At 62.3% G+C, this 26,397-nt stretch overlaps 1 protein-coding gene across 5 annotated transcripts in view; it reads right to left on the bottom strand.

Annotated features, from left to right (window-relative positions):
- HTT (huntingtin) overlaps window positions 1-26,397 on the bottom strand; it is a 102,042-nt gene that overhangs the window by 5,274 nt on the left and 70,371 nt on the right. For all 5 annotated transcript variants that reach the window (XM_036327574.1, XM_036327555.1, XM_036327549.1 and 2 more), the window contains 24 exons: window positions 25,863-25,979; window positions 24,429-24,551; window positions 23,959-24,194; window positions 22,869-23,011; window positions 22,071-22,278; window positions 20,141-20,279; window positions 18,972-19,151; window positions 18,713-18,889; window positions 16,619-16,695; window positions 15,371-15,509; window positions 14,324-14,446; window positions 13,191-13,404; window positions 12,521-12,666; window positions 11,905-12,082; window positions 10,896-10,991; window positions 9,403-9,590; window positions 8,717-8,843; window positions 6,716-6,816; window positions 5,579-5,733; window positions 5,048-5,187; window positions 3,896-3,978; window positions 3,221-3,351; window positions 3,001-3,130; window positions 1,755-1,910 (listed from right to left, as the gene is read on the bottom strand). In XM_036327574.1, coding sequence (XP_036183467.1) covers window positions 1,755-1,910; window positions 3,001-3,130; window positions 3,221-3,351; window positions 3,896-3,978; window positions 5,048-5,187; window positions 5,579-5,733; window positions 6,716-6,816; window positions 8,717-8,843; window positions 9,403-9,590; window positions 10,896-10,991; window positions 11,905-12,082; window positions 12,521-12,666; window positions 13,191-13,404; window positions 14,324-14,446; window positions 15,371-15,509; window positions 16,619-16,695; window positions 18,713-18,889; window positions 18,972-19,151; window positions 20,141-20,279; window positions 22,071-22,278; window positions 22,869-23,011; window positions 23,959-24,194; window positions 24,429-24,551; window positions 25,863-25,979 — 3,507 coding nt within the window. The remainder of the gene's footprint in view (window positions 1-1,754; window positions 1,911-3,000; window positions 3,131-3,220; window positions 3,352-3,895; window positions 3,979-5,047; window positions 5,188-5,578; window positions 5,734-6,715; window positions 6,817-8,716; window positions 8,844-9,402; window positions 9,591-10,895; window positions 10,992-11,904; window positions 12,083-12,520; window positions 12,667-13,190; window positions 13,405-14,323; window positions 14,447-15,370; window positions 15,510-16,618; window positions 16,696-18,712; window positions 18,890-18,971; window positions 19,152-20,140; window positions 20,280-22,070; window positions 22,279-22,868; window positions 23,012-23,958; window positions 24,195-24,428; window positions 24,552-25,862; window positions 25,980-26,397) is intronic.

The raw sequence follows: 26,397 nt of genomic DNA, 5'->3' as shown, positions 1-26,397 counted from the left end.
CCCACAGAAAGAGGGTGCTGGGCAGCCACAGCGGGTCAGACCCTCCCCTGGGACGGCGACCCCGGCCGGCAGAGTCTGGAGTCTCAGCGGTTCCGGGAGGCCGGCAGTGCGGCGCCCACAGGAACCGTCCGTGTCCCTGCGTGACCGAGGATTCCCTCTCCCCCCCCCCCCCAGTCCCACAGACCGGGGACCAGCCGAGGGACTCTCCCCCCCAGGCCTCCAGGGCCCCAGCTCTAAAGGCACCACCAGGGCTGGCAGGGGGCTGATGCGTCAGGAGGAGAAGCCGGAGGCCCCTGCACCGCCAGCACGAGGAGTCCACAGGGCGCCATCTGGCCTCGGGGCCTCTTCAGAAACAATTCTTACTGATTTGATTTACTGACACACAGCACGCCTGGGGGACCTGGGCCTGAGCACAAAACACAACCACAATGGAACAGGCCGCCGCAGTGCCCACAAAGACAAAGGGCTTCCAAAGGCAGCTGCTTCTACGCTCCCACGGCTCCACACTCGGGGCGCAGCTGCGAAGAGGGTGCTCGCAGGAGCACCAGGGCCACCCAGGACGGGGGCACCTGCTCGGCGCTTGGGCTCGCAGGGGCAGGTTCTGTGGGGAGGACAGCCAGGCCCGGGCGTGGGCTCAGCCCTCTGCCTGGTCCTGTGTGACCTGGAGCACGCGGCCCAGCACCCTGGCCTCAGCCTCGCTCTCCTGGGGCAGGACTCACGGTGAGGGCTCCACGAGGCGCCTGCTCGCTGCTGTCAGGACAGGCAGGCCGAGCACGCAGGAGGGCACGGGCCAAGGCCAGGCAGCCGCTCGTGCTGCTGAGGGAGCGTCTCTGCACCAGAGGAAGGTGCCAGGGGTCTGCGAGGGCACAGCACACCGCCGGCTGCTGCCACGCGCAGGGCGAGCCGAGGTGGCGCAGGGCAGCGGGCGGAGCGGCTGCTCTTCTCTTCCACATGCGCTACCTCAGAGGCCGGCCTTCCCCCAGCTGGGACGCCTGTCTAGCAGGTACCGCGTGCACGGGACTCCCTCAGAGACGTAACACGGCCCAGCAGCCAAGGCGTCTGGGAAATGCTGGCTTGTTTAACCCTCCGTGACTGTCCGACCTCTAGCCTCAGGCTGGGCTGACTCCGCAGGAAGCGGATGCGCCCACAGAGAGGTCAGGCCAGAGACGGGCCATGGCCGGAGGCGCCTGCTGACCTGCCGTGGGCAGCTGCCTGGCCGTGCATGTACGTTTCTCCATATGAAAGTTCTGACGCGTCTGGATGAGGCTGCGTGTCAGGTCTTCGGAACAGATCCTGAGTTTCCACTTTTGGGGCTTCCCCCAACACCACATGGTGACGACCGCCCAGAAAGTGGGTGTGGCGCTGGCCGGGTTCTCATCAGCTGGAGGCAGAACCAGGAGGGACCCCAAAGGCCCTGCCCGCCCTCCTGTGACAAGGCTGTGACACCCACACTGTGGGGTGGGAGTGCAGGGGACTGTGACAGAGCAGTCCCGGGAGGGGCCCTGGCGATAGGAAGCAGAGGCCAGCAGCACCCCGGAGAAGGGGCCCCCACACAGCCAGCTCCTGGCGCGTGCGCCACCGAGACAACCTGACAAAGGTGCACAGGAGCCCCCAAGCGCGGCTCGCCCACCACGGCACACTCCACGGGGGAGCCCAGAGTGAGCGGAGCCCACGTGCTCACATGGGCGGTGGCCGTCCCCGTGGCCCTTGCCGGCTGACGCTGCCCCTCGGCGCCGCGCAGTGCCCCCGCTCACCATGCCGAGGACGGCCGCCGCCTTGCAGGTGGCCGGCACCAGGTACTGCAGGAGGATCTCGTCCTCTGGAGGGTGCACCCTGCGCAGCTCGGTCAGCGTCTGGTACATCATCTCAAACTGGCTGCGCTCCGTGAACAGGTCCGAGACCACGAGGAGCTGCAGACACAACGTTCGGACAGGAAGGGGAGCCGCTATCAGGAAAGGAAGGAACGCACCCAGCATGCCTCCTCCCAGCCCAGCGACACCGGGCTCCGGGCACCCATGCGTGCCGACACACAAACCCTGGACCTCAAGGCAGGGCACACACGCGGCGTGGTCGGGACATCCTCACGGACGCCTGTGCACGCGCTCGCTGCAGTGGGCGGAGCTGGGATAGCCACGACCTGCAGGGAACCTGCCCACAGCGGTCACCACGGACAAGCCCATGTCTGCTCTGCCCCCAAAGCCCCAGGCCTTCCCATGGCGTTGGGTCAGGCTCTCAAAGCCCCAGCAGAGACGCTGTTTCAGAAATAAACGCTTTGCTGGGGATTCTTTGTCTCCCCAAACGCTCGGCTGCCGAAGGCTCAGCTCTTCACGGTACATCTAAAAGGAACATCAGTCCGCCGGTGTGGCTCAGTGGTTGAGCATCAGCTTCTGAACCAGGAGGTCACAGCTCCATTCCCTGTCAGGGCACATGCCTGGGGCTGCAGGCAGGAGCCGACCCACGATTCTCCCATCATGGATGTGGCCATCTCTCCCTCTAAGCATGTCCTCAGGGAGGATTAATAACAAAAATAAACGACTTCTCAGACTTGATTCCAATTCTGTGAGTACTAGCAGACATAACCCCCACAACAGGCCCTCTGGGGTCCCCACTCATTTGAAGAACGTAAAGGAATCCTGGGACCAACAGTTTGAGAACAAAAACTCCAAAATGGTGCTTCTCGGAGGTGGCGTGTGGGCCTGTGAGCCCGGCCCCAGGGAGACACTTAAGGACAAGGAGGGGAGCCTCCAGCCTTGGGCAGCGGCGTGACGTCGCCACGACACTGCCCCTGCCCTCGGAGCACCTGTCCGCCGTGGGGTGGACATGCAGAGCTGCTCCTGCACCGGCGGAGAGACCATCCATGTCCCAGGCCTGAGAGTTCTTCTCAGGCTCCCAGAGACGACACCTGAGCGCGCGTGTGCATGTGCGTGCGTGTGTGCACATGTACATGTGCGTATACCTGTATGTGCCTGTGTGCACTAGGGACGGGCGAGGTAAACTTACAGATCGCACCACTTCGCTGATCAGGATGATGGGGGTCCTTCGGCCGGAGCTGGACGGCAGGACCCAGCGGCTGTACAGCTCCAGCAAGAACTGCGAGCACGAGTGGATGTCCACCCCAGCCCGGTGCTTCCTGTGGAGCACACAGAGGTTCATCTACGAGGCCCCAACCTCCCGGACGACTCACAAATCCCAAAGGGCTTTAACCAAAGGCGGCGGGAACCTGGAGCTGACTGGAGACGTGGGTGGCGACGGGGGTGCGGGGACGTCGGCCTCCTCTTCCTCCTCCTCGTCCCACTCCTCCTCCCTCAGGGGCGTGATGCTGCTCCCCAGCCACACTGAGTGGATGGACACCTTCAACACAGGCCTGGGTCAGCGCAAGGAGCCTGGGGTCCGGCCGCTGAGGGGCCCACCACCCGGCAGGGCCTGCTCAGACCAGTGGGTCCCGGGGCGGGGGGGGGGGGTTCTTCAGAAAGCTCTGCCTTCAAAACGGAAGCCCTGGAAGGAGGGGAGCAGCTGGGGCCGGGCTTTCTGCGTGACGGCCACACGCTGAGGGAGAACACAGCCGCTGCGGGGCCAAGGCTGCCACACTCGGGTGTCCCCGCCGCCTCCCTGTCGTGCACACAACGGCCCATTCTTCTCAAGAGCCCGTGAAAGTGACCCAGCCAGCAGCACGGGCGGCGGCCCTGGCCCTCCCTCACCTCCGTTACCTCACACTCTTCCACTGTTTACACACACCTACGTGATCAACTCATAAAACACCTTAGCCCTCCTCAGAATAAATACCATAAATAAAACGAATAAAAGTCACCCTTCGCTTCATTTTAACGCATTTAGCTTTGCTTCTGAAGGTGACAGTGGCTCAAACCCGAGGACGGAGGGCGGGGCCCGGGCTGACCTGGCCGAGCTGGTAGCTCATGCTGCCCAGCTCCCGCTCGGGGTTGGTCTGCAGCAGCAGCTTTTCGTGGCTGATGAGGGCACCTGCGGGCGACAGGACGTCAGAGCTGCCTGGCAGTGCCGCCGAGCCTGGCAAGGCACAGCCTGGGAAGTTCTGTCCCTTCACAGTAGGCAGCTGGCAGGGCCCATCTCTCCCGGAGGCACCGGCTCTGGCTCCACGGGCACCGGCTGGTGGAGCGGCACAGCCCGAGTCTGCAGCTGTGGAGGAGGCAGCAGCCCGCAAGGGGCCTGGGGCCCGGAGGACAGCACAGCCGCGCCCACCGGGGACAGGGTGCGGGCGGTGCCCCCTCTCAGACTCAGGGTCTTCACACCCCTCCCAGCTTCCCTCCCTCAGGCCCAGGCCCCCTGACCCCGCTCCCTCGGAGACCTCCCTGCCCCGAAGCAGTGCTCCGTGAATGCCTGCAGCGGCTGCTCCTGGGACAGCGATGCTGAGAGTCCTCTGCCCTATGGGCCCGAGACTCCCAGGGGACCAGTTCACACTCAGCTGACTCTCGCCTGGATGTCTGAGGGCGCACGGCACATGCACTGCACACGGAGCCCTGCAGCAAAGGCTGAGGACCGAACCCTGGAGAACCTCCCGCCTCCCACAGCCCGGGGATCACAACGACTAGCCTAGAACACGGGGCGCCAGCAGCAGAAGTGTGCGTGAGAGAAACCCTCAGCACGGCCGGCGCGGCTCAGTGGCTGAGTGTCGGCCTGTGAACCAGGTTACCACGTCGATTCCTGGCCAGGGCACACGCCCGGGTTACAGGCTAGACCCCTAGAGTAGGGCATGCGGAAGGCAGCTGATGGATGTTCCTCTCTCATCACTGGGGTCTCTCTCTCTCTCTCCCTCCCTCTCCCTTCCTCTCCGAAGTCAATAAAAACATATTTAAAAGCAAAGAAACACCCACAACGTTCCCTTCTCCTGAGCATTTGCTTCCCGGTTTCATTCCCTCAAGAGGGTTAAAGCTGCCAGTCCTGAGGGCGCCCGGCACTGCCATGGGCCAGGGCAGCACGCGAAGCCACAGCCTCTGGCTGCCCCCCGCTGCCGCCAGTGTGCTGGCCACCGCACGCTCCGGCCCGGGGACAAGCGGCCCCTCCCGACAGGCACCTGTGGCGGCTGGAGACAGAGAGGGGACGGGGTCCCACGCCTGGTAGAGGTGATGGGTGGCGATGTTCTCCCTCTTCGACACCATTGCTTGGATTTCCTGCTCTACAATTCCTCGGATCACACTCAGCTTCCGCCCAAACCTAGAATCCAGGACAAAGGTCCAACTTTCAGTTCCTTTAACATGTTAGACGTGAGAGACGCCAGGACCCGCCCCCAGCTCTGCCTAAAGGAGAGGCACCCACAGCAGCACAGCACAGCCTCTGCAGGCGGCGCCTGCTGAGCCCGGCAGACCCTGCTGGCCGGCCAGTTCCTGCTCTGCCAGCCAGAGGCCCGCCACCTCAGGCCGTGTCCACTGTGGCCGGTCAAGTCACTTTAGCACGTGCACCTCTCGCAGTAACACGCCCGGTGCTTTGCTTTTTAGTTTTAGTAACAAACAAAAGGGCGGGTGAGCTGCTGGCCCCTGGGTGGGGTGGAAGGAGCGTGCCTCTAGGCCCCTCCACGCTGTGCCCTGGACACGGCAACGCGGCAAACCTGGTGTCGAGTGCTTTCAGGGGCTTGTTCCGGGGCTGCTGCTCCAAGCAGCTGAGGGCGGGGTTGCCGGCCACGGGCACGGCCATCGCGCTCAGCACCAGGGAGGTGATGGCCTGCACAGCCAGGACGTTGATCTGGGTCCTCTCCGTGTCTTCCTGGAAGGAGCCCACATGGGGTCACGTCACGAGCAGCTAGGCCCCAGCACTACCTGTGCCCACCTGCACACAGACCACGTGGCCCGGCGGAAGGAGCCTGAGCGCACAGGGGGACACGCCTTCCCCGCCAGGTCCCGACCTGTCTGCCCGCACCCACCACAGCCCCCACACCGGTCACTGCAAACAATCGAATGGGCAAACGTCCACGGCGCAAAGCAAGGTCTCCCACAGGCATCACTAACTCGAGAACTTGGCACATGACCACCCGCCAGCTTCGACGCGTGGGCCCGCAGGCCGTGCACGCGGTTCTGACACCCACCACTGAACTGTCCCTTCCGCAGTCAGGCCACCCTCCTGCCAGAACAGGACTAGGGCCCTTGACGTTCACTCTCCCGGGCTTTGCCTTCCGAATGTGGCTTTTCCTAATATTGTACCGATACACAGCCCACTCCCAGACGCCTGGGAACGTCTCTGGGTGAGCACAGGCACCTCGGCCCGGCCTCCTCAGGCGCCCTTTCCTTCTGACTGAACTACGTGCTGAGTCGGGAATTACTGACCCCAGCGCCTAACGCACTGGCCTCCAGCGCCCACAGGCGGCCAGGCAGCTCCCGGTCGCGGGAGAGCCGCTCTGCTCCGAGCATTAGTCTAGACCAGCCGTGGGCAAACTACGGCCCGCGGGCCGGATCCGGCCCGTTTGAAATGAATAAAACTAAAAAAAAAAAAAAGACCGTACCCTTTTATGTAATGATGTTTACTTTGAATTTATATTAGTTCACACAAACACTCCATCCATGCTTTTGTTCCGGCCCTCCCCCTCCGGTCCAGTTTAAGAACCCATTGTGGCCCTCGAGTCAAAAAGTTTGCCCACCCCTGGGCTAGACGCAACCTGCTACTCTTACAAGTAAGGTGACACGGGAAAGCGCGCTGGCTGCCCTCCTCTGCCGGCTGCCAGCGGCGGACGCCCAGGCTGTGGGCGGCTTACCTCCGGCGGGCTCTCCTCCTGCTCCAGCACGAGGGGCTGGGTCACCAGGACACCCAGGAGGGTGGCCCATGTTTCCTCGAACTGAGTGCGGCTGGTCCACCCTACGATGCAAACGTCACATGAGGCAGAGTGTCACCCGCTCCCCCAACATTCCGACGTGAGGCGCCAGCTGGGCCGCCAGCTCCGGCCGGAGCGAGCAGTGCCCCGGCCACGTCCAGCAGCTGCCTCAGCCCTCGGCAGGTCTGCAATGCAGAACACTGCGGCGCCCGCCCTCCAGCGCGGACACCGAGCACGCATGTCCGAGTGCTGCCCTGGCAGTGGGGTGTGTGTGTGTCCGTCTGGCGCCCTCCCGACCCCGCCTGGCAGGTGTGGCCAAGTGGAAAGGGCCAGGAAGTCCCGCCTTGGACTGAGCTCCTGGATGCCCTGGGCACAACCATGGCCGGGACCAGCCCCAGTGGTCAGCGTGCGCTGCGTGAGCCCCACCCAGCTCGGCTGCTCACAGGAGGCAGAGCTCAGTGTCCCTGACTGGCTAGCCCGTGGTCGGCAAACTGCGGCTCGCAAGCCACATGCGGCTCTTTGGCCCCTTGAGTGTGGCTCTTCCTAAGCCTTAGGAGGACCCTAATTAAGTTAATAACAATGTACCTACCTATATAGTTTAAGTTTAAAAAATTTGGCTCTCAAAAGAAATTTCAATCTTTGTACTATTGATATTTGGCTCTGTTGACTAATGAGTTTGCCGACCACTGGTCTAGAGGGTCAGAAAGGAACGCAGTCTGGCCAGGGCACGCTCCTCCTCAGTGAGGGCATCGCACCATGTGCTCCGCACCCCTCTCGTCACCTGCTGGGGCTGCAGTGACAGGATCTCCTTGCTAAAATGGATGAGGGAGGGAGACAGACAGACTGATTGAGATGTGGGTTAGACACCCACACTTGGGTACAAAGACGGCAGACATATATGGGCATTTCCACAGGGAAGAGGAAAGCTCGGATCACGTGGAGAAGAGAGAGCGAAAGCGAGAACAGGTGCCAGGACAAGGTCGTAGGACTGCCCTGGCCGAGGTCTGACTGACAGGCAAACACAGGGCAGCCCAGGAAGGGGGAGCTGGCATAGGCTGTGAAGCCATGGCTGCCTGACAGCCACCTCTGAGGGCAGGGACGGAACCTGCCCAGGCGGCCGCCTCCATGCTACTCAGATCTCATGTCGGTCGGCGGGTAATGCCTCGTTCTCGGGACTTCAGGGGATGCAGGCCAACAAGGTGTCTGCTGCCTGAACCTTCAGGACCAAAACCAGTGCCACGTCTGCAGAAGCCCGAGGCAGGAGGCCCCGCAGGGACGAAGGGTGGGCCTGCCCGGGCCCATGGGTGCCACGCCGGACTCCCGAGACACTGGAGCTCCGCGCAGGGCACTGCCCCTCAGCACCGCCCTTTCGACCCCGAGCAGATCACACCTGCACCATCAAATGGGGACAGAAGCGGCCACGGCCACGGCCACGGCGCTGCAGAGCAGGAGGCCTGAGGGAAGCGGTCGCTGTGCCGCGGGCAGCGTGCAGGGTGCTGAGCCCACTCAATCCCGAGGACCGAGCTGGGCCTGGGCTGGACGGCCCGCCCACAGAGCCCAGCTCTCCTCTGACGTCTGTTTCCTCTGCATCGGCCACGGTGGTTCCCGCACACCCTGCCCGTCCTGCACACGAGGTGGCATCAGTGACAAGGGCACAGGGACAGTCCCCGTCCCTGCTGGCGGGGTGCCTCCTGCGGGGTCGGATTCACTCCCATCACCAACTACCAGGCACCGACACGACTTCAGACACGCTGACACACAGAAACCTGGGATTAACGCTCACGCAGACATGTGTGGAAGTTCTCAGGGTGTGTGTGTGTGCACTCAGAACGCCTGTCCGTGAGCGGGCGGGCCCAGACCTTCCACGGACGAAGAGGCGCAGAGCGCACTCCGGGACGGGGACCCGAGGCTGGCATCCTGCGTGGTCGCGAGGAGCCCACCTACCCAGTGTGTTGATGCGGTAGATGAACTCTTTGAAGACTTCCTTCTCCTGGAGGAACTCCACGGGGATCTCGGGGAAGGCTGTGCCGAAATCCCCTCCCGGCGTTGGTGACCACCCGAGCTTCCAGACCTGAGTGGGTGGAAGAAGCCGCTGAGCTCCAGCCTCCAGGCCCCAGCGTGGTCACAGCCGCCCTCCCCTCCTTGGCCCAGCACAGCCTAGAGCGAAAGGGCCGCTCGAGCTCACCCAGAGACGAGCTCACCCAGAGACGAGCTCACCCAGGGACGAGCTCACCCAGGGACGAGCTCACCCGGGACGAGCTCACCCAGAGACGAGCTCACCCAGGGACGAGCTCACCCAGGAGCGAGCTCACCCGGGACGAGCTCACCCAGGGACGAGCTCACCCAGGAGCGAGCTCACCCGGGACGAGCTCACCCAGGGACGAGCTCACCCGGGACGAGCTCACCCAGAGACGAGCTCACCAGGGACGAGCTCACCAGGGGCGGGTCTATGGGCCAGCTCCCTGCGCCTCACGCAGAAAGGCCAGCATTGCTGCAACTCCAGCTGTGCGCCAGGCAGAGGGAACCAGGCAGGGTCAGGACTCCCCGCGGCACTGGGCCACCCAAGGCAGCAGCCGAGCTGGCCCAACTGGGTCACCGGAACCCCCGCCAGGGCCAGTCTGCAGACTCACCAGGGGGGGGATGCGCGTGTAGCTGTTGACGAGGGGCAAGCGGGCCAGGCTGACCACGATGTTCCTGAGCACGGATGTGAGGAACGCGGGCATGTGGCTGTTCCTCTTATGTCCCAAGGCCAGCACGGACGGCAAGGCCTCCACCAGCTCTGCCACTGTCCTGCAGGCTGCAGTCACGTGCTCGGGGCCTGAGCCAATGGGAGAGAAGAGGGACACCCCCAAACCTCCTGATCTTCCTGCCTCCCAGGGAGAAGGCACACCCCGCCCCAGGAAGATGGCATCCCCCAGGCCTCTAGCTGGCCCCTGGGGACCTACAGACTGCAGCTCGGGCTCATCTACCCGCGTCGGCCTGGTCTCCTGCCTCGGGCCCGCCCCACACTGCCTGCCGCTGCTGGCAGCATCCAGCCTGACCGCAGTGCAGGGCCAGATGGCCTGGGTCCTGGAGGCCCTGGTGACAAGGAGCCCCAGTCCAGAGCCCTCCCGCCCTGCCCTGCACCACGCTCCGGGGAAGACACCGAGTCAAGAGGAAGTATGGGAAGAACCGGGGCATGTGCCTGAGTCTAGAGCAGGGTTAAGGGAATGGGATGTGCACTCCTTGTTTCTGTAGGAAGAGCAGGAATTTCCATTTAAAAATCCACCAAGATAGATGGCTGCAGGACACACTCGGCTAGCTAGCACTCAGGAGGGCATGTCCACTAGCTGCAAGCTCCTTAGCATTTCTACTCACTCATTCATCACTCCACCAGCTTCTGATGGGCAAGTACAACAGTGAGGACACAGAGAAGGGACACATACTCCCTGCCCCCATGGGGCCAGAGCCTGAGGTGAGAGACATAAGTGCATAGAGAACGTAGTGCCAGGATGGAGGGCGGGTGAAGAAGAGGATGGAGGAGGGGATGGATGGAAAAGGGGATGGATGGGAGGATGGATGGAGGGGAGGAAGGAGAGGATGGAGGGAAGGATGGATGGAGCAGGGGATGGAGGGGAGGACTGATGGAGGGAGGGAGGACGGGAGGGAGGGGCGGGAGGAGAGGAGGGCCTCCTGGGAGTGTGCCATCCCCGAGTGGGAGGTCAGCCACAGGGAGCCCAAGGCGGGGAAGATATGCAGGTGGAGGAAGGGTAACATGCAGGTCAATGTCCCCAATCGCCTTTATTAATTTTTTTAAAATATATTTTTTCTTGGTTTCAGAGAAGGGAGAGGGAGAGACAGAAACATCAGTGATGGCAGAGAATCAGTGATCAGCTGCCTCCTGCACGCCCCCTACTGGGGATCGAGCCTGCAACCCGGACATGTGCCCTTGGCTGGAATCGAACCCTTTAGTCTGCAGGCCGACGCTCTATCCACTGAGACACACTGGCCGGGGCCCACATTGCCTTTCAGTGTCGGGGTGAGCAATGGGACCAGCTGAGTCCACCTCCCGGGCCCACGCTGACCACTTCACACGTCTCTCCTGCTAGTGAATTCCAAGCCCCAAACAGGTCCTGACACTCACTCTGTGTGCGTGAGTCTCCTCCGTCCACTCTGGCAGCCTTAGGGGTGTCTGTCTTTCTCTCTAGACTGAGCAGCTGGTCGCCGGGCTGCACCACAACTGCATCAGGAAAGGACACACGGGAGGATGCTCACACCGCCCACCCCGTCATTCCCATTTCAGTTATGCAGCCTCCCATGCCAAGGGCAGCCGACGCCACACAAGGTCTAGACATCCCGGAACCGGCTTAGACAGTTCCAGACGACACCAGACCTCGGCACCAACGTCTCGGCCAACCTGCAGCGCTGGCGGACGGGCTCCTGGGCTCCGACTTCCCAGCCCCCGCCCCCATGTCTGCTGCCGCTGCCCCACCCCACCCAGGAGGCCTCAAGGCGGCCCAGGGTTCAGGGCTGCCAAGCACGCTGCAGCCCCAAGAGCCTGGCTTCAGAAACTGCTCCCTGGATTTTCATGTTCAAGTTGACGACAAATGCACAGATGAAAGCAATTTAAACAATGGAACTTCAAAACGCCACTCTATAATGTTCCACTTAAAAACACAGAACTTCAAAACACCCTCCAACATGTAAAGCTAGAATGTCCAATTTATGAAAGATTTTGGCTACTGACCCTTGTTGAGGACACTTCCCTTGAAAAGAATAACTCATTTTCCCTTGACAGCAGCTAGTGTCCTAATGCAGCACAGAAACTAGCATTCAGACGCTCAGGGTAAGCCAGTCCCCCTCCAAGGCAGGCTTGTTCACCTACACCCCTTAGCACTAAAGCATGGGCAGTCGGCTTGGGCCAGCCACAGAGAGATATGAGAGCTGGAGCTCGAAACCTAACCGAAGTGACCACCAGAGCAAACTCAAGTTCAGTCCTAGTGAAGACTAAGTAAGGCCCCTGGTTATCCACCTCTACCCCCCACTTCCTGACTCAGCGGCATAAGATAAACGCCTGTGAGATCGGGGGGGGGGGGGGGGGGGGCGACTCCTGTGCAAGTGTGCAAGGACAGAGCCCAGGGAGCAACACTCACTGGCTTCCAGGAGGAGGCGGACGCAGTGGATGAGGGAGCAGGTGTGGGTCACCATCTCGGGGGAGGCCAGCAGGCGCCGCAGGCCGGGCAGCTGCAGGGCCAGGCAGCAGCAGTCCAGGCCCGCCTGCAGGTCCATACTCAGCGGGATCTGCTCGTGGATCAAGTGCCAGGCCAGTGCCTGGAAGGGAGACCCATGTCAGAGGCGGGGTCCGGTTCCCTTCCTGCCGCGGTGTCGGGGAGCAGGCAACCCCGCGAGGCCAGCGGGCCCCAACAGTCCTGCCCTCCCAGAGGGTGGGCTGCATTCCCACTCCTCGTCAGTCCCGAGCAGCTGCTCCCCACAGTGCCCGGCTCCCCTCTCTGCCAGGACCCACCCAGACCTGCTGCGCCTTGCCCTCCAGCGCGGCGGGCTCTCGGCAGCCTCCCTGCCACACGCCAGGCCAGGCCCTTCCCGGGCAGACAGCGCTGGCCTTGCCTCCTTTCGGCCAGGGGGCCGGATTTGAGGGCGTGCGCTCCAGAGAGCTTCCAACGCCAGCGGCTACGTCCTCGCTGGGGGACCTCTCTGCCCTGTGCCCTGTCACATGACAGTGCCTGCCCTCTGTGCCGAGCCGCCTCTCACCTCCAGGGTCATGACCACAAACTTCACAGTGTCCCTCTCCTTCTCCGGGGGAAGGTGCAGGTGGCCGGGCAGCTTGGGGAGCAGCAGCAGGTACTGGGCCAGGGCGCGGGCCAGCGTGGTCAGGGAGCGGTACACCCCGGCATCCCCTGGAACAGAAGCCTTCGGGGAGGACGGAACCCGGCAGAGGCTCACGCTGGGCGAGCAGGCAGGCCGCTGGCGGGGGCGCGGCTCCTCGGCAGCACATCCAGGCCCTCCCGCCTGCGCTGGGCCCACGACCAGCAAAGGGCCCCCACATCCACAGACATGCGGACTGGGGACCCCGGTGCTGTGTCCCAGTTACTTCTGTTTATTAGAGCAACAGCACTTACTGTATGTTTACTCAGTGCAAAGCAGATCCTAGCTCTGCAGCATTTTAAAAAGTAAAAGACATTTTTAGCCCTGGCCAGTGTGGCGTGGCTGGTTGGGCGTCGTCCCGTGCACCGAAAGGTTGCTGGTTCGATTACCGGTCGGGGCACATGCCTGGGTTGCAGGCTCAATCCCCGGTTGTGGATCATGCCAGAGGCAGCTGATCAATGACTCGATTTCACATAGATGTTTCTCTCTCTCTCCCTAAAAATCAATTTTAAAACTCTTAAAGTAAATAAATAAGAGACACTTTTACTCTAATTACCAAACAGATCGTTCAACTGGCTCCAGTAGGCGGTGGACTCTGCAGGCAGGGAGGGCGGGAACGCCTGGTGGGCGGCGGGCAGCGGCTGGACCGCGCTGGCCACCCGGTCCAGAGTCGCCTCACGCGCTGCTTCAAAGAGGGCGCTCTTCTGGCCTCCGGAAACTTCCCGCGCGCCCACGCCCAGGCACGGGGCTAACAGGCTGACGTTGAACTCCTGCGTCAGGGCATCGAAGGTTCAATGACAGCGTTAATCAGGCCAGGAGACAGCAGGAAGAGGGTAATGCAACGTGCCCGAGGTACACAGGTTAGAAACCGTAAAACCCTAAGCATATCCTGCATCTGTTATAAATAAACAAACCCTTATACATGCTCAGTGACTACAGTTCTGGTCTCTTTGGGGCGGTTTAAATTTAAAGGAGTATTTTCATTTTATTATGAAATCACAGTGTAGATGACAAAACCTTCACTGACAGTGACACACATCGAGCTGACTGCCACCCAGGACCCAGCGAAGCCCTTCACACTCCCAGAGTTGGAAAAAGGTGAGTTATGCTCAAAAACAGCTGAAATAAATCAAGGTCCCATATAAATGCCACCATTTTGGTTGGAAAAAAAGCATTTCATATGGCGTTGCAATTATTGGTATTATTTTGCCAATCTTTAAAAGTCATGTAAGGGTTTCTTTGGCCAATTTTCAGGTAGAATGTCAATCTTTAGTTAATATTCAGAAAACCCTATGTCATCATAGTAACCCGGATTAAACCTGTCTTATAGCCACAACCTTTAAAAGCTGTGAAAGTCCAATGACCTAACTTTAAAAATTCATAAATGGGTCCCTAAGCAAACAGGACAGTGAGCAGTCAGCTTCCACTGATGGGTCTGAAAATGGTGGCAGCCAGCTGCCGGGGCCGGCTCCTGCTTGTCCCAATGCAGCCGCATTACAAAGTGCCGGAGACCCCCTCACTTGCATGGTCAGCCTCTACCGCCCGCAAAGGCCCTGCCACCGGGGCGGGAACACTGTTCCGAGTGCCTGGACCCAAGGCCCTGGCTACCGGGCTGGCGTGAGAGCGCACCGCTGAGGGCCGCCCGAGGACCGGAGGGGGTTAAGCGACAGGGGCAAGATTCCCACGTACCGGGTGCCTCAGGAACGCGCTCATGTCACCTGGTGGGAGCCGATTCACCAGCTCCGCCCCCTCCAGCAGCGCCGAGTCAGACCTCGTCCAGCACTGGGACTTGACCAGGCGCACATACCAGTCCTGGGGAGACAGGGCGGTCACGCCTGCAGGGGGCAGGGCTTTTGGGCTTCCGCTCTGCTGGCAATGGGCTCTTACCCCTGCCCAGACCAGAGGGCAGTGGCCGCGGACTGTGGACGCGGTTCTGTAACAAGGACCCCTGGCTGGCTGTGCAGGCGGCTCCCAACCACAGAGGCTGCCCAGAAGGCTCGCTCTGAACCTGCTTCACTGTCCAGACACCGTCCCCTCCCCTCACCTGGCCAACAGCCGCTGTCCTTTCAACTCGGTGACAGCACTGAGGGTCGCAGGCCCCGTGCCTCAGCCTCACCATCTGGCCTCGTACCCGTCATCTCCCACTGGGGTGGCAGCTCTGCCCCCCCACCCCCCGGGCCAGCTCAGCAGACACGCTCAGCCATCGCACCAGAGCACAGCAATTGCTGCCCTGCGATGCCCGGGCTGCCGGGTTTGAAATCCAGTTCACACTTAAACTGAACTCCCCAGGGAAGCAGAGCACCAAGGCCCCCAAGTTGGTCTCGAGGTGCGAGGAGTGGAGCGGTGCGGATGGGGACAGGGCCCTGGGGGGGTGGCTCCATAGGCAGGGGGCCAGCAGCCTAAGGAGAGGAAGGCCGGCCAAGTGGGCCTGAGCGGAAGGCCTGTGCAGGCGTGCGCTGTGACCACCCAACACCTGCTCGCCCACCGACACCCCTGCCGCCCCACCAGGAGAATCCGAGTCAGCGCTGCCTTTCTCACCGACCCCTGCTGACCGGGCCGGACCTCGGCCGCGGGGCCGACGGGACCCTGTGCGGGGCTGGCAGGAGCAGAGCAGGCCGGGGCTGCTGGGAGCCCTGGAGCCGTGCCAAGTGCCATGATGCCCTCCAACCCGAACCAGTGCTGCACGCTCAGCGCCCCGACTGGGCCACGTGTCACACACACGTGCTGGGCACTCACCTTGTCTGGGCTCACAGTCTCCAGCGCCAGGGACCCCTCCCCATCCAGCGGGTGGGACGTGGCCGGAGGACAGGGGCCGCGGGACCCCGGGGCGGTGGCGAGGCGGAGCCTGTCCAGCAGGGAGTAGAGCCTTTGGTGCCTGGAACCAACCACGCGGGTTAGCGCCCAGCGTCCCCGGAGGAAGCCGCAGAGCTTCTTTAAGCCGCACGCACGTGCCCGACGCGTCCTCAGACCGACCCTGCCCCCCCCCCTCCGCAAGCCGTGGTGCCAGTCAGGCCTGTGTCCTTCCCAGGACCACAGCCACGCCCCGTCAGTATTTCCGCCATCGCTCACACCCACACACTGCGACAGGCGACGCGTGGCCTGACAGCTGCTGCCCACCGCTCAGCGCTGCGACGGGCGCCCGTTCGAGACCCGGTGCACACGCCCCAGACCCCTCCCGCCACGCGCTGCCTTCGGGGAGACACCGACTCGCTTCCTCAGCTGGGCTGAGCAGTGACTCCGGGGTCACAGTGACAGCAGCTTGACCCACCATCGCTGTGAGAGTGACAGGCGGTCATACTTGTCCCGGCCCCGCGCCTGAGGGGTCCTCCCAGACCGGGGTGCCCACCAGCCACACCCTCCTCAATGCAAGACGCCTCCACCAAGCCGCTCTCACCACCGAGCCACAGCGAGTGACAGGTCTCTCTCTCTCTCTCTCTCTCTCTCTCTCTCTCTCTCTCTCTCTCTCTCTCTGTCCACCCCCCGCCGACCCGGGAGGAGGAAGGTCAAAGCTGCTCCCCATAGCTTGGCAGCCACAGAGACACCTCATAAAGAGACGTCCTGCTTCTGTAAAGGCTCTACGACTTGGCAAACCAGCTGGGAGGTGAACAGCTACAAGAAGTAAAATGGATAGAGGCGCAGCCCAGGCCTGGGTCAGGCCTCTCCAAGGGGAAGCGCTCCCAGCAGTCCGATGAGGTGCTGTGAGCCTGTGAGACACGGCTGGGAATGCAGTCCCTCCACTGGGAGCACGGCTGCCCCATAGTCGAGGGGAGCGGGCCCTACCTCAGCGCCCCCACCCCCGCAGAGCGGCAGAGGCGTCCTGCCCGCCTTCCCGATCCTGCACAGCAAGGCCTGTGTCTGGGGCAGGTGGCCCCCCACAAGCCCTCCGCAGCCACCTGGAAGCACAGCTCTCGTCCGTCCTGTGAGTCTACCCCTCACAAGTCTAAGCCCTTATCCCATAGGCAGCGACACCGGCGCTGGCCCTACCTGTGCGCGAGCCCGCGGCTCTGAAGGTGCTCCTGGATCCGGTTCAGTTCTTCCACGGGCAGCTGGGCCACGCTGCTCTAGAGACAGGAACACATCAGGTGGCGCCCACTGAGCCAGCCCGCGCTCACACTCACACGGAGGACACGCTGAGCCTGCGCTCACACTCACACGGAGGACACGCTGAGCCCGCGCTCACAATCACACGGAGGACACGCTGAGCCCGCGCTCACACACACACGGAGGACACGCTGAGCCCGTGCCCTCACAATCACACGGAGGACACGCTGAGCCCGCGCTCACACTTACACGGAGGACACGCTGAGCCCGTGTCTGCTCACACTCACACGGAGGACACACTGAGCCTGCGCTCACACTCACACGGAGGACACGCTGAGCCCGTGCCTGCTCACACTCACACGGAGGACACGCTGAGCCCGTGCGCTCACACTCACACGGAGGACACGCTGAGCCCGCGCTCACACTCACACGGAGGACCCGCTGAGCCCGTGCCTGCTCACACTCACACGGAGGACACGCTGAGCCCGTGCGCTCACACTCACACAGAGGACACACTGAGCCCGCGCTCACACTCACACGGAGGACACGCTGAGCCCGTGCCTGCTCACACTCACACGGAGGACACGCTGAGCCCGTGCCTGCTCACACTCACACGGAGGACACGCTGAGCCCGTGCCTGCTCACACTCACACGGAGGACACGCTGAGCCCGTGCCTGCTCACACTCACACGGAGGACCACGCTGAGCCCGTGCCTGCTCACACTCACACGGAGGACACGCTGAGCCCGTGCCTGCTCACACTCACACGGAGGACACGCTGAGCCCGTGCCTGCTCACACTCACACGGAGGACACGCTGAGCCCGTGCCTGCTCACACTCACACGAGGACACGCTGAGCCCGTGCCTGCTCACACTCACACGGAGGACACGCTGAGCCCGTGCCTGCTCACACTCACACGGAGGACACGCTGAGCCCGTGACTGCTCACACTCACACGGAGGACACGCTGAGCCCATGCCTGCTCACACTCACACGGAGGACACGCTGAGCCTGTGCCCTCACACTCACACAGAGGACACGCTGAGCCCATGCCTGCTCACACTCACACGGAGGGCACGCTGAGCCCGTGCCTGCTCACACTCACACGGAGGACACGCTGAGCCCGTGCCTGCTCACTCACACAGAGGACACACTGAGCCCGTGCCTGCTCACACTCACACGGAGGACACGCTGAGCCCATGCCTGCTCACACTCACACGGAGGACACGCTGAGCCCGTGCCTGCTCACTCACACAGAGGACACGCTGAGCCCATGCCTGCTCACACTCACACGGAGGACACGCTGAGCCCATGCCTGCTCACACTCACACGGAGGACACGCTGAGCCTGTGCCCTCACACTCACACAGAGGACACGCTGAGCCCATGCCTGCTCACACTCACACGGAGGACACGCTGAGCCCGTGACTGCTCACACTCACACGGAGGACATGCTGAGCCCGTGCCTGCTCACACTCACACGGAGGACACGCTGAGCCCGTGCCTGCTCACACTCACACGGAGGACATGCTGAGCCCGTGCCTGCTCACACTCACACGGAGGACACGCTGAGCCCGTGTCTGCTCACGAGAGGCACACACGGTGCATCTGCCGGAGCAAGGACAGACTAGGACAGTGATGGCGAACTTATGACATGCGTGTCAGAGGTGACATGCAAACTCATTTTTTTGGTTGGTTTTTCTTTGTTAAGTGGCATTTAAATGTATAAAATAAATGTCAAAAATATAAGTCTTTGTTTTACTATGGTTGCAAATATCAAAACATGTCTATATGTGACCCGGCACCAGAGTCAGTCAGGGTTTTCAGAATGCTGACACGCCGAGCTCAGAAGGGTCGCCATCACTGGCCGAGGAGGAGGTACAAGAAGCACCCAGGTACCCATGTCAGACACATGGGACAACCACTCGCCCGCGGCTCCTCTCCGGCCATTGGAGAGCGTGCCCGCGGAGAAAACACCGCCGACTGCTTGGCCTGCCTGCTGGGTTCCCAATGGAAACCAGTGCCTAGGGCTCAGTACCTGTAAATTTGCAGCCAAAAGCATTTCTACCCGGCGACACGCAAGGGTGTCGACCATGCGAGCCAGCGCGCGGAACGGGGTGCACAGCAGCTTGTCCGCGTACAGCGTCAGCACGGCGCCCGACTGGCTCAGGTGGATGCCTTCCAGGCACTGCAGGGTTTTCCTCAGCGTGGTGGGCTGGCGGGGGAGGGGGAAATCGGCATCAAAGTGTCACCGACCGCAGCGCGGCAGCGGGCACCGCCCAGCCGGCGGGACTTACGGCCGAGAGGCTCTCGCAGCGGGACTGGATGGCCTGGAGGAAGAGGCCGCTGGCGGCGGAGTTGCGGTGCACGGCGCTGACGAAGTCCTGCACGGGCGGCTCGTGCGACAGGCTGACCAGGTCCTGGATGTGGTTCACGACGAGCCAGGTCAGGTGCTCGGAGTCGTGCAGGTTCTGACACTGCGGAGGGACATCCGAGCCCGCCCTCAGCCTCCGGGAGAGCGGGCCAGAGCCACGGGCAGGCCAGCGGAGCGGGGCGCCAAGGCCGACCGCAGTCCTCACCCAGCACAGCCACGCCTGCCCGCCAGAGACGGGCAGGGAGGGGTTGCCTTACAGAGCCTGCCCCCCAACCTCACACTGCGGCGAGACCGCTCCAGGGCGACCCGGGCCTCCAAGGGACACCAGCCGATGGCGGGAGGAGAGCGCGGCCCAGGTGGGGCGTCAGCGGCAGGTGGTAAGCGCTGCCCTCACAGTGCCTGCCCAAAGCCAGACGCCATCCACGCCCACCGCTCCCCAAGCTCCAGTCTGGCCGGCCAAGGGTCTTCCCAGTGACTTTCTCCACTTTCGTGAGGTCAGTGGGAAGAGGACTCCCTATAACTGTTACAGTTTCGATAGAATTCCTGAATCCAAACTATGAATGGACCCCACATGTCAACTAGAAAGGGAGGCATTTTACTTAAGGTTTATAAGGAAATGAGAAATATCAATTTGGAATACATCTGCGTTATATATGACAAGAGTGCTGGTGAACGACATTCGTGCACTTGGGAGGGTGGCGAGGGGGCGTCCCCTCAGCCTGGCCTGCGCCCTTTTGCAGTCTGGGAGCCACAGTTGGACAGCCTTAGTGCTGCTGGGGAGGCTTGTGGCTGAGCGGAGCTCCCCCTGTGGGAGCACACTGACCACCAGGGGGCAGCTCCTGCAGAGTGTCTGCCCCCAGGTGGTCAGTGCATGCCATAGCAAGCAGTTGAGCAGCCTTAGCATATCATTAGCATATTACACTTTGATTGGTTGAATGGACGACCGGACACGTAGCATATTGGGCTTTTATTATATAGGATCAGTGATGTACAGTGTTAGTTTCAGGTGTACTATAATGATTTGATGTGTATACATTGTGAAGTGTGAAGCCATGTTCTCCAGCCCCACCCCCCTCGCATGTCCACACTTACCACGTAATCACAGAAGAGGATGAGCGCGCCTCGCCGGACAATTTCTCTGTTGCACATCCCAAGTTTGGATGCCAGCTCGGTGTCCTCCTCTCCAGACATCTGGGGACTCAGTGACTTCGTGCTGGACAGACTGCGTCGTCTAGAAGGAGCGACAGATGCACTGACAAGTTTCCGGCGGCAGCGAGCTCACTGTCAAACACTGCAGTGGGGAGGCCTGGTCCTGGTTCTGAAGCAGGACTTCAAGCCGCCACGCGGGGGCCTGTGTGAGATGGGCTCCTTCCTGGTGGCCCCTCTGAGCGACAGTGAAGCACAGATGGGAAACCAAAGAGGCAGAGAACGACAATGCCTGCCTGCCAGCTCACTGCTTTCCAGCTCGCTGGCTGCTGGAGCATCGACTAGGCCTGCACGGGGCTGTCAGTGGCCAGAAGACCTCAGGTCCCTACTTTCATCCCAGGGCCAAGGCGACGCTACACCCTCGAGGTGCCCACAGAGCCTCTGCTGTGCAGAAACCTCTTTAAAACCAGAGAAGACGGGCGCGTGTCACAGGAAACCGCCCCTAAGGAACCACAGAAAGGCCACTGGGTCTTCTGTGCGAGTTCAGCAAGGTCGCCGCCTATGAGGCCGACACACAAAGCCACCTGCGTGGCTATGGGCTACCACATGCTATGGGAAAGGAAAGGCCACTTAAAATTGCATCACAAAACATAAAATTCCTGGGAACAAATCTGCAAGGTATGTGTAATACTTATTTACTGAAAACACAAGATGTTGTGACAATTAAAGACCCAAACAAATGGGTGGGCCACGTTCAAAGACCAAACGACTCAGTATCATTAAGATGACAAGTCGCCCAAATTCACCTACAGAGGCCCTGCGGCCCCAGTCCAAACCCAGCGGGGCTGTGCGGCCAGCTGAGAACCGGACTCTAAAGCACAGATGTGGGAACACAAAGGCAGTAAGAGAGCCAAGGCCGTCTGAGGAGGAAGAGCAGGCCTCCCGGTGCTGGTGCTGCCGGGGACAGACGGACGTGGAGTCTGGAAAGGAGCCCAGGCAGGCACGCAGCTGACGTCTGAGAAGAGCCCAAGGTAACTCAACAGAGAAAGGACGTGCTTTTAACAAGTGATGCTGAAATTAACTCAAAAAGGTACAAAAGCTAAGGCTGTGAAAGTTCCAGAAGCCACAGGAGCAAATGCGCATGACCGCAGGGTCGCAGAGCTGCCCCCTCTCCTTTGCGTGTCCACGGAGCACAGAGCGATGTTCAACGCCTGCTCATGTGGCCAAGTGGGCCCCGTGATGCACACGGCTCGTCTCCCACGGAGCACAGAGCCGCCCCAGCCCCGCCGCCCGCAGCCTCCTACTGCGTGTGCTCCCCGCTGTGGGCCACCGCCTTCCAGAAACACTGCCCTGAGGACTCCGCGGGGGGCGGGGGAGGAGGGGCCCAAAGCTTTTGTTTCCGCTGAGCACACATCAAATGTCTGAGTGCGGGAGCGCCTAGAAATTGAGGTTTCCCCCGGGAAGTCCCTGTGGAACAGGCCACCCACGACCAGGTGCTGAGCGCGTCTTCTTACAGAATGAACTACAGGCACTTCCAGGCCGTCCTGAGATGTCCCTACGCAATGACTTCAGTGCCGAAGCAGCAGCAGAGCCCCTCTAACTGTGCGTCAGGCGCTGCCACATGCCTGCTCTGGAGCCAATTTGCGGAGAACCTAGCAGGGGAGGCAGGCGGCAGGAATGGCCCGCAGGACGGACACATCCCCCTGCAGTGGCGTGGGCTCCGGGCTCCGAGTGCCTGGGGTCAGACCACGTTTCTCTACAATGGTGTCTGACAGAAAGATGGACGCACGCAGAACCCTCACAAAGCCCATGGCAACCAGCCAAGCCCCAGTCCCAGCGGCTCCGAGGCAGGGGGGCGGCGGGCGGGCAGGCGTACCTGGGGGTCTGTTGCACCTCGGCCCACCAGCCGTAGTCCGTGTGGCTGACGAGCAGCAGGATCTGGCACCAGAGCAGCACGAGGGCCGGGTGTGTGGGGACCATGGAGCGCACCTGCGCGTTCAAGCTCTCCAGGCCGTAGAAGCTGCCGTCCGTGCCGTCAGCCGTGAAGAGCCTGGAGGCGGCTGCTGTGATTCTCCGGAACATTCCTAGAAGCAAACCCAAAGCCACACAGATTAAGGGAAACCCTTTGCTCATCGAGGCCCAGCACTTCGGAGCCAGGTTTTATGCCAAGGATTGTGCACGGCTCTTCCCTGCAGACAGCAAAGGGCAGGAGGCCCTGCACCCACTCCTGCCAACCACACGGCTCCTGCTGAGAACCGAGGGGCAGCCACCACAGAGGCCACTGGGCCACGGCCAGCGGCAGAGAGGGTGGACGGTGCTCCACCCGGCTTGGCACCCTGCAGGCTGCTGAGGGCTGAGGGCCGGGTGGGCTCCAGGGCCACCAGGACGCTGGGCTGGGCGGCCATGCCCTTAGGGGCAGACCCTGTGGGGCTCAGCCCACCAGTTTCCCCACAGCACCCTCCTCGTGCCTGGAGCCATCCCCGGAGTGATGTCATCCTAGCCTCCTTGGACAGACAGCTCAGCATGCCTCTCCTGGCTGACCTGGCTTCCCCTGTGGGCCTGCGCCCCGTGTGGTGGGACGGGGCACATTCTCGCAGGCGGGGGCGGGGCAGCACGGCCTGCACCAGGTGTGGTAGGGAGGGGACACACTCGCGCAGGCGGGCGGGGCACCCACCAGACTTGAAGATGTGGATCAGACACATGAGGAGCGTGCCCAGTTCCTGGCAGTAGAAAGTGTGCTGCTGCTCGCTCATGTCCACTCTGAGCTGCTTCGTGACGATGTCCTCTAAGAGGATGCCCACCAGCTGCAGGAGGAACCTGCGGAGAAGGGAGGGGTGAGTGACTGAGGGACGCGACGGAGCGCGGCGGCTCCTGTCTGTGTGTAACCCACACACAGGAGACACGGTCTACAGAGTACGTGTGAGGGAAGTGATGGAATGTGTAAGCCCACCCTGGGGTGGGGCCCCTGCCTCTATGCACATCTCCCTCCTCCCTGGGAGCTGGCAGCGGCCGTGCCACCCTCAGCGGACTGCCAGGAGGACAGCGTGGCACTGGGCTGAGGAGGCTGACAACACGGCACCAGATCGTCACTCATCCATCTCCGCCGCCTGCTCAACGTGGGACCCTCTCCACACACCCCGCACCCGACGGCCACGGAGGCGGCTGAGGACATGTCATGGGGGCCCCAGCTGGAAGGTGCGTGGCAGAGTCACACCCCAGCACGTCCTCCAAGCCGCTTTGCCTCGGCAGGGTCACGGTGGGCACACCCCCTCCAGCTCAGCGTGCGCAGCGCCTGGGGCGGGCACACCCCATCCAGCACAGCGTGCGCAGCGCCTGGGGCGGGCACACCCCATCCAGCACAGCGTGCGCAGTGCCTGAGGCGAGCCCGCTGCCCCCGGAGCCTCTGACACGATCTGACCCCTCTGTCCCCCGGGCCCCGCAGGGTGGCCGCCGGCAGGGACGGTGTTTGGAGGGCCAGCGCCTGGTGGGGAGGAGAGTGAGACCCACTCCCAGTGGCTCCTCCTGGACTCTGAGCTTCGGCAGCAGCGCCGCCCAGATCCCTGCACCCAGGGCGGCCGCCCCCCCCTCCGCGGCAGTGAGCCCCGCCGTGTCGCCTGGCAAGGAGACACTGACCAGGAGAGAGGCATGAACCGAGGCCACCGGCAGGGCAGCTGAGGAAGACGAGGGCCAGTCCCGACTTTCTGATTGCCAAGCAGCACGTGACACCGGAGGGAGTGGGACTGGAAGGGTCGTACGCAGCCTACCTAGAGAACGTCTCTTCCGGCAAAGTCTTCACCTGTCTGCCCGCACTGTGTCCATCAGGTGCTGAGTCCCTGTCCCCGTCCCTTAGCCTGTCGATGACGGGACAGGAGAGCAGGTGCGGGGAGAAGGCCAGCTCCTGGATGCGGGAGAGGACGATGTCTTCGGTGGACTGGGAGATGAGGACCCTCAAAATGGCCAGGATCCCTGAGACCCAGAGCTGGACAGTGCTCACCGACGCCTGAGGAGAGGAAACGCGCCGGTCACAGGGAAGGACAGAACCACGCTGTCCTGACGGCTGATCTGATGACCGAAAAGCACCCGCTTCTGCCACTGCACCCACACTCCCCTGCACCGCGGGTTCTGAAGGCTGCGCTCCGCTGCAGGGAACAGTGTCCAATGCCGGGCCCAGGCCACCCAGCCCAGCGCGGCCCAGCGCCCGCTGCCCCTGAGGCGCCGGGAGGCAGGCACTCACCATGGTGTCTGGGGTGACGAACATGCTCCGCAAAAGCATGTCCACGGGCCGCAGGGAGGACGGGGCCAGGATCTCAAACAATGTGTTTAACACGCCGAGGGCTTCGTGAGAATCGATGTGCATCTGTGGCAATCACACAACCAAAGGCGGACACCGACACTCAGGGGGTCCCCGCCCGACGCCCCGCCCACCCGCGTCATGAAGGAGGTCCAGCGCTCACGGCGCCCCCAGCACACGCGCTTCCCAACGCCTCCTCTCCGCTGCGTGTTCCCACAACGCAAACCTTTCCCTGCGGAGTTCTATTACTCAAACAATACACGTTTTCTTGAAAAGATTCAAACACGTAAGAGAACAAAAACCAGGTGGAACTGCACCCCAACACCATCATCACCCCCCTGGGAGCCGCCCCCATGCACCTGAACAGTTTCCCTACGTGGGACCTCCTCCTCGTTTCCTGTGCTTTCCCTGCGCCCCATCCCCACGGCGCCCGTTAGGAACGAGTGTCGGCACGCTGCCGCACAGGCGCCTCGTCCTCAGCTCTCTCCACTGCTCCACGGAGAGAGGCTTGTTAGTAACTCGTTCTGGTAAATCATATAAATACCCTGCTTTTCCCCTTAAAACACAACAGCGAACTCCCAAATCAACAGGGTTCAAGTCTAGCGTTTTCAGTGGATGCAAAGCATTCAGGTGCAGCCGGGCACGGACTGCGGCCAGTCCCTGTCGCGGTGACCCATGTCTATACAGCCAATGACTTCTCTGGGAAGAGGTGCCTTTCCAGGTGCAGGTCTGACAGCGAATGCACTGAGCCACCTCACCCGCAAGGGGACGAGACCTCGAGCTCCCGCCGCCTCCACTGGCACTATGCTGCTTGCTTGGGGCACTAGAGTGGCAATTTCTGGGGTCCAGCATCTCCAATACCCTGTTCCTGCCTTCGGTGCACACGCAGGCCAGCCTTCCTCACCCACCCCTCTCCTCCTGGGGCCGTCGCCCACGTGTACCCCTTCTTAGGGTAACCCCCCCCCACACAGAGGGGCTCCACCTCCTCCTGGTCTGCCAAGCGCAGCCTGAGTCCCTGGGGCTCATGGACTGGCCCCTCAGCAGCCAGGGATGCTCCCCCTGCTTCCCACACTGGCTGTCCCTTCCCCATGTCCTCATCAGTGAAAAGGAGAAAGATGTCGGCCACTCTAGGGATTAATGGGGACACGACATCCCTGGGCCCTGGGTCCCACGCTGTACAGCGGGGACAAGAGCGGGACAGCTCACTGAGAGGAATGGAAGCTCCCCTGTCCCGGGACCTGCGCAGACACTGCTGTGGGAGATGGACGTGCGTGAAGGAGGCCGGGCCCCTGCGTGGCGCCCAGCGCGGCGCCCCCCTCCCCCAGCGCAGCGCCCCCCTCCCCCAGCGCGGCGCCCCCCTCCCCCAGCGCGGCCCACCTGCTGCTTGGCGAGCATCGGGAGGAGGATGTCAGCCACCTGCCGCGACAGCCGCTTCCACCGGTCCTCGCTCTCCTTGTGGCACTGCTGCAGGACCAGGATCAGCATCTCCAGCACCTGCGGGTGGCGGGCGGGCTGTCACTCCTCCCCACTCGCCATCCCATCCCGCTCAGGGTGGGACAGCAGGGCCAAGCACCTGACCCCAGCGACGGCCTGATGGGCCAGGAGCAGCTCCTCCGGGGCCGGCTCCGCCTCGCCCTCATTATTCCTGTGAAGCTACGAGACTTCATAACCAAAGAAACGGCACAAAACAGAAACGACACTTACACCCACCTCTGGCAAACCCCAACACAGCCCGACCGAGCACCCTGCAGGCCTCACGCCCTCAGGGGCCCAGGCATCTCCCACTGGGGCACCGCCTCTCAGCGGTGGCTGTGCCTGAGCGGTTGGCCAGGGGCCATGTCTGCACGGAGGCAGCTCCGGGCCTGGCCCTGGTGAGCGTGCTGACAACGGCTCTTCCCAGAACAGCAGACAC

Source organism: Myotis myotis, unplaced genomic scaffold (genome assembly GCF_014108235.1).
Source record: "Myotis myotis isolate mMyoMyo1 unplaced genomic scaffold, mMyoMyo1.p scaffold_m19_p_1, whole genome shotgun sequence".
In the NCBI taxonomy this organism is placed as follows: domain Eukaryota; kingdom Metazoa; phylum Chordata; class Mammalia; order Chiroptera; family Vespertilionidae; genus Myotis; species Myotis myotis.
Note: the sequence above shows the minus strand (reverse complement) of the source record. Positions and strands in the feature narration are given on the sequence as shown.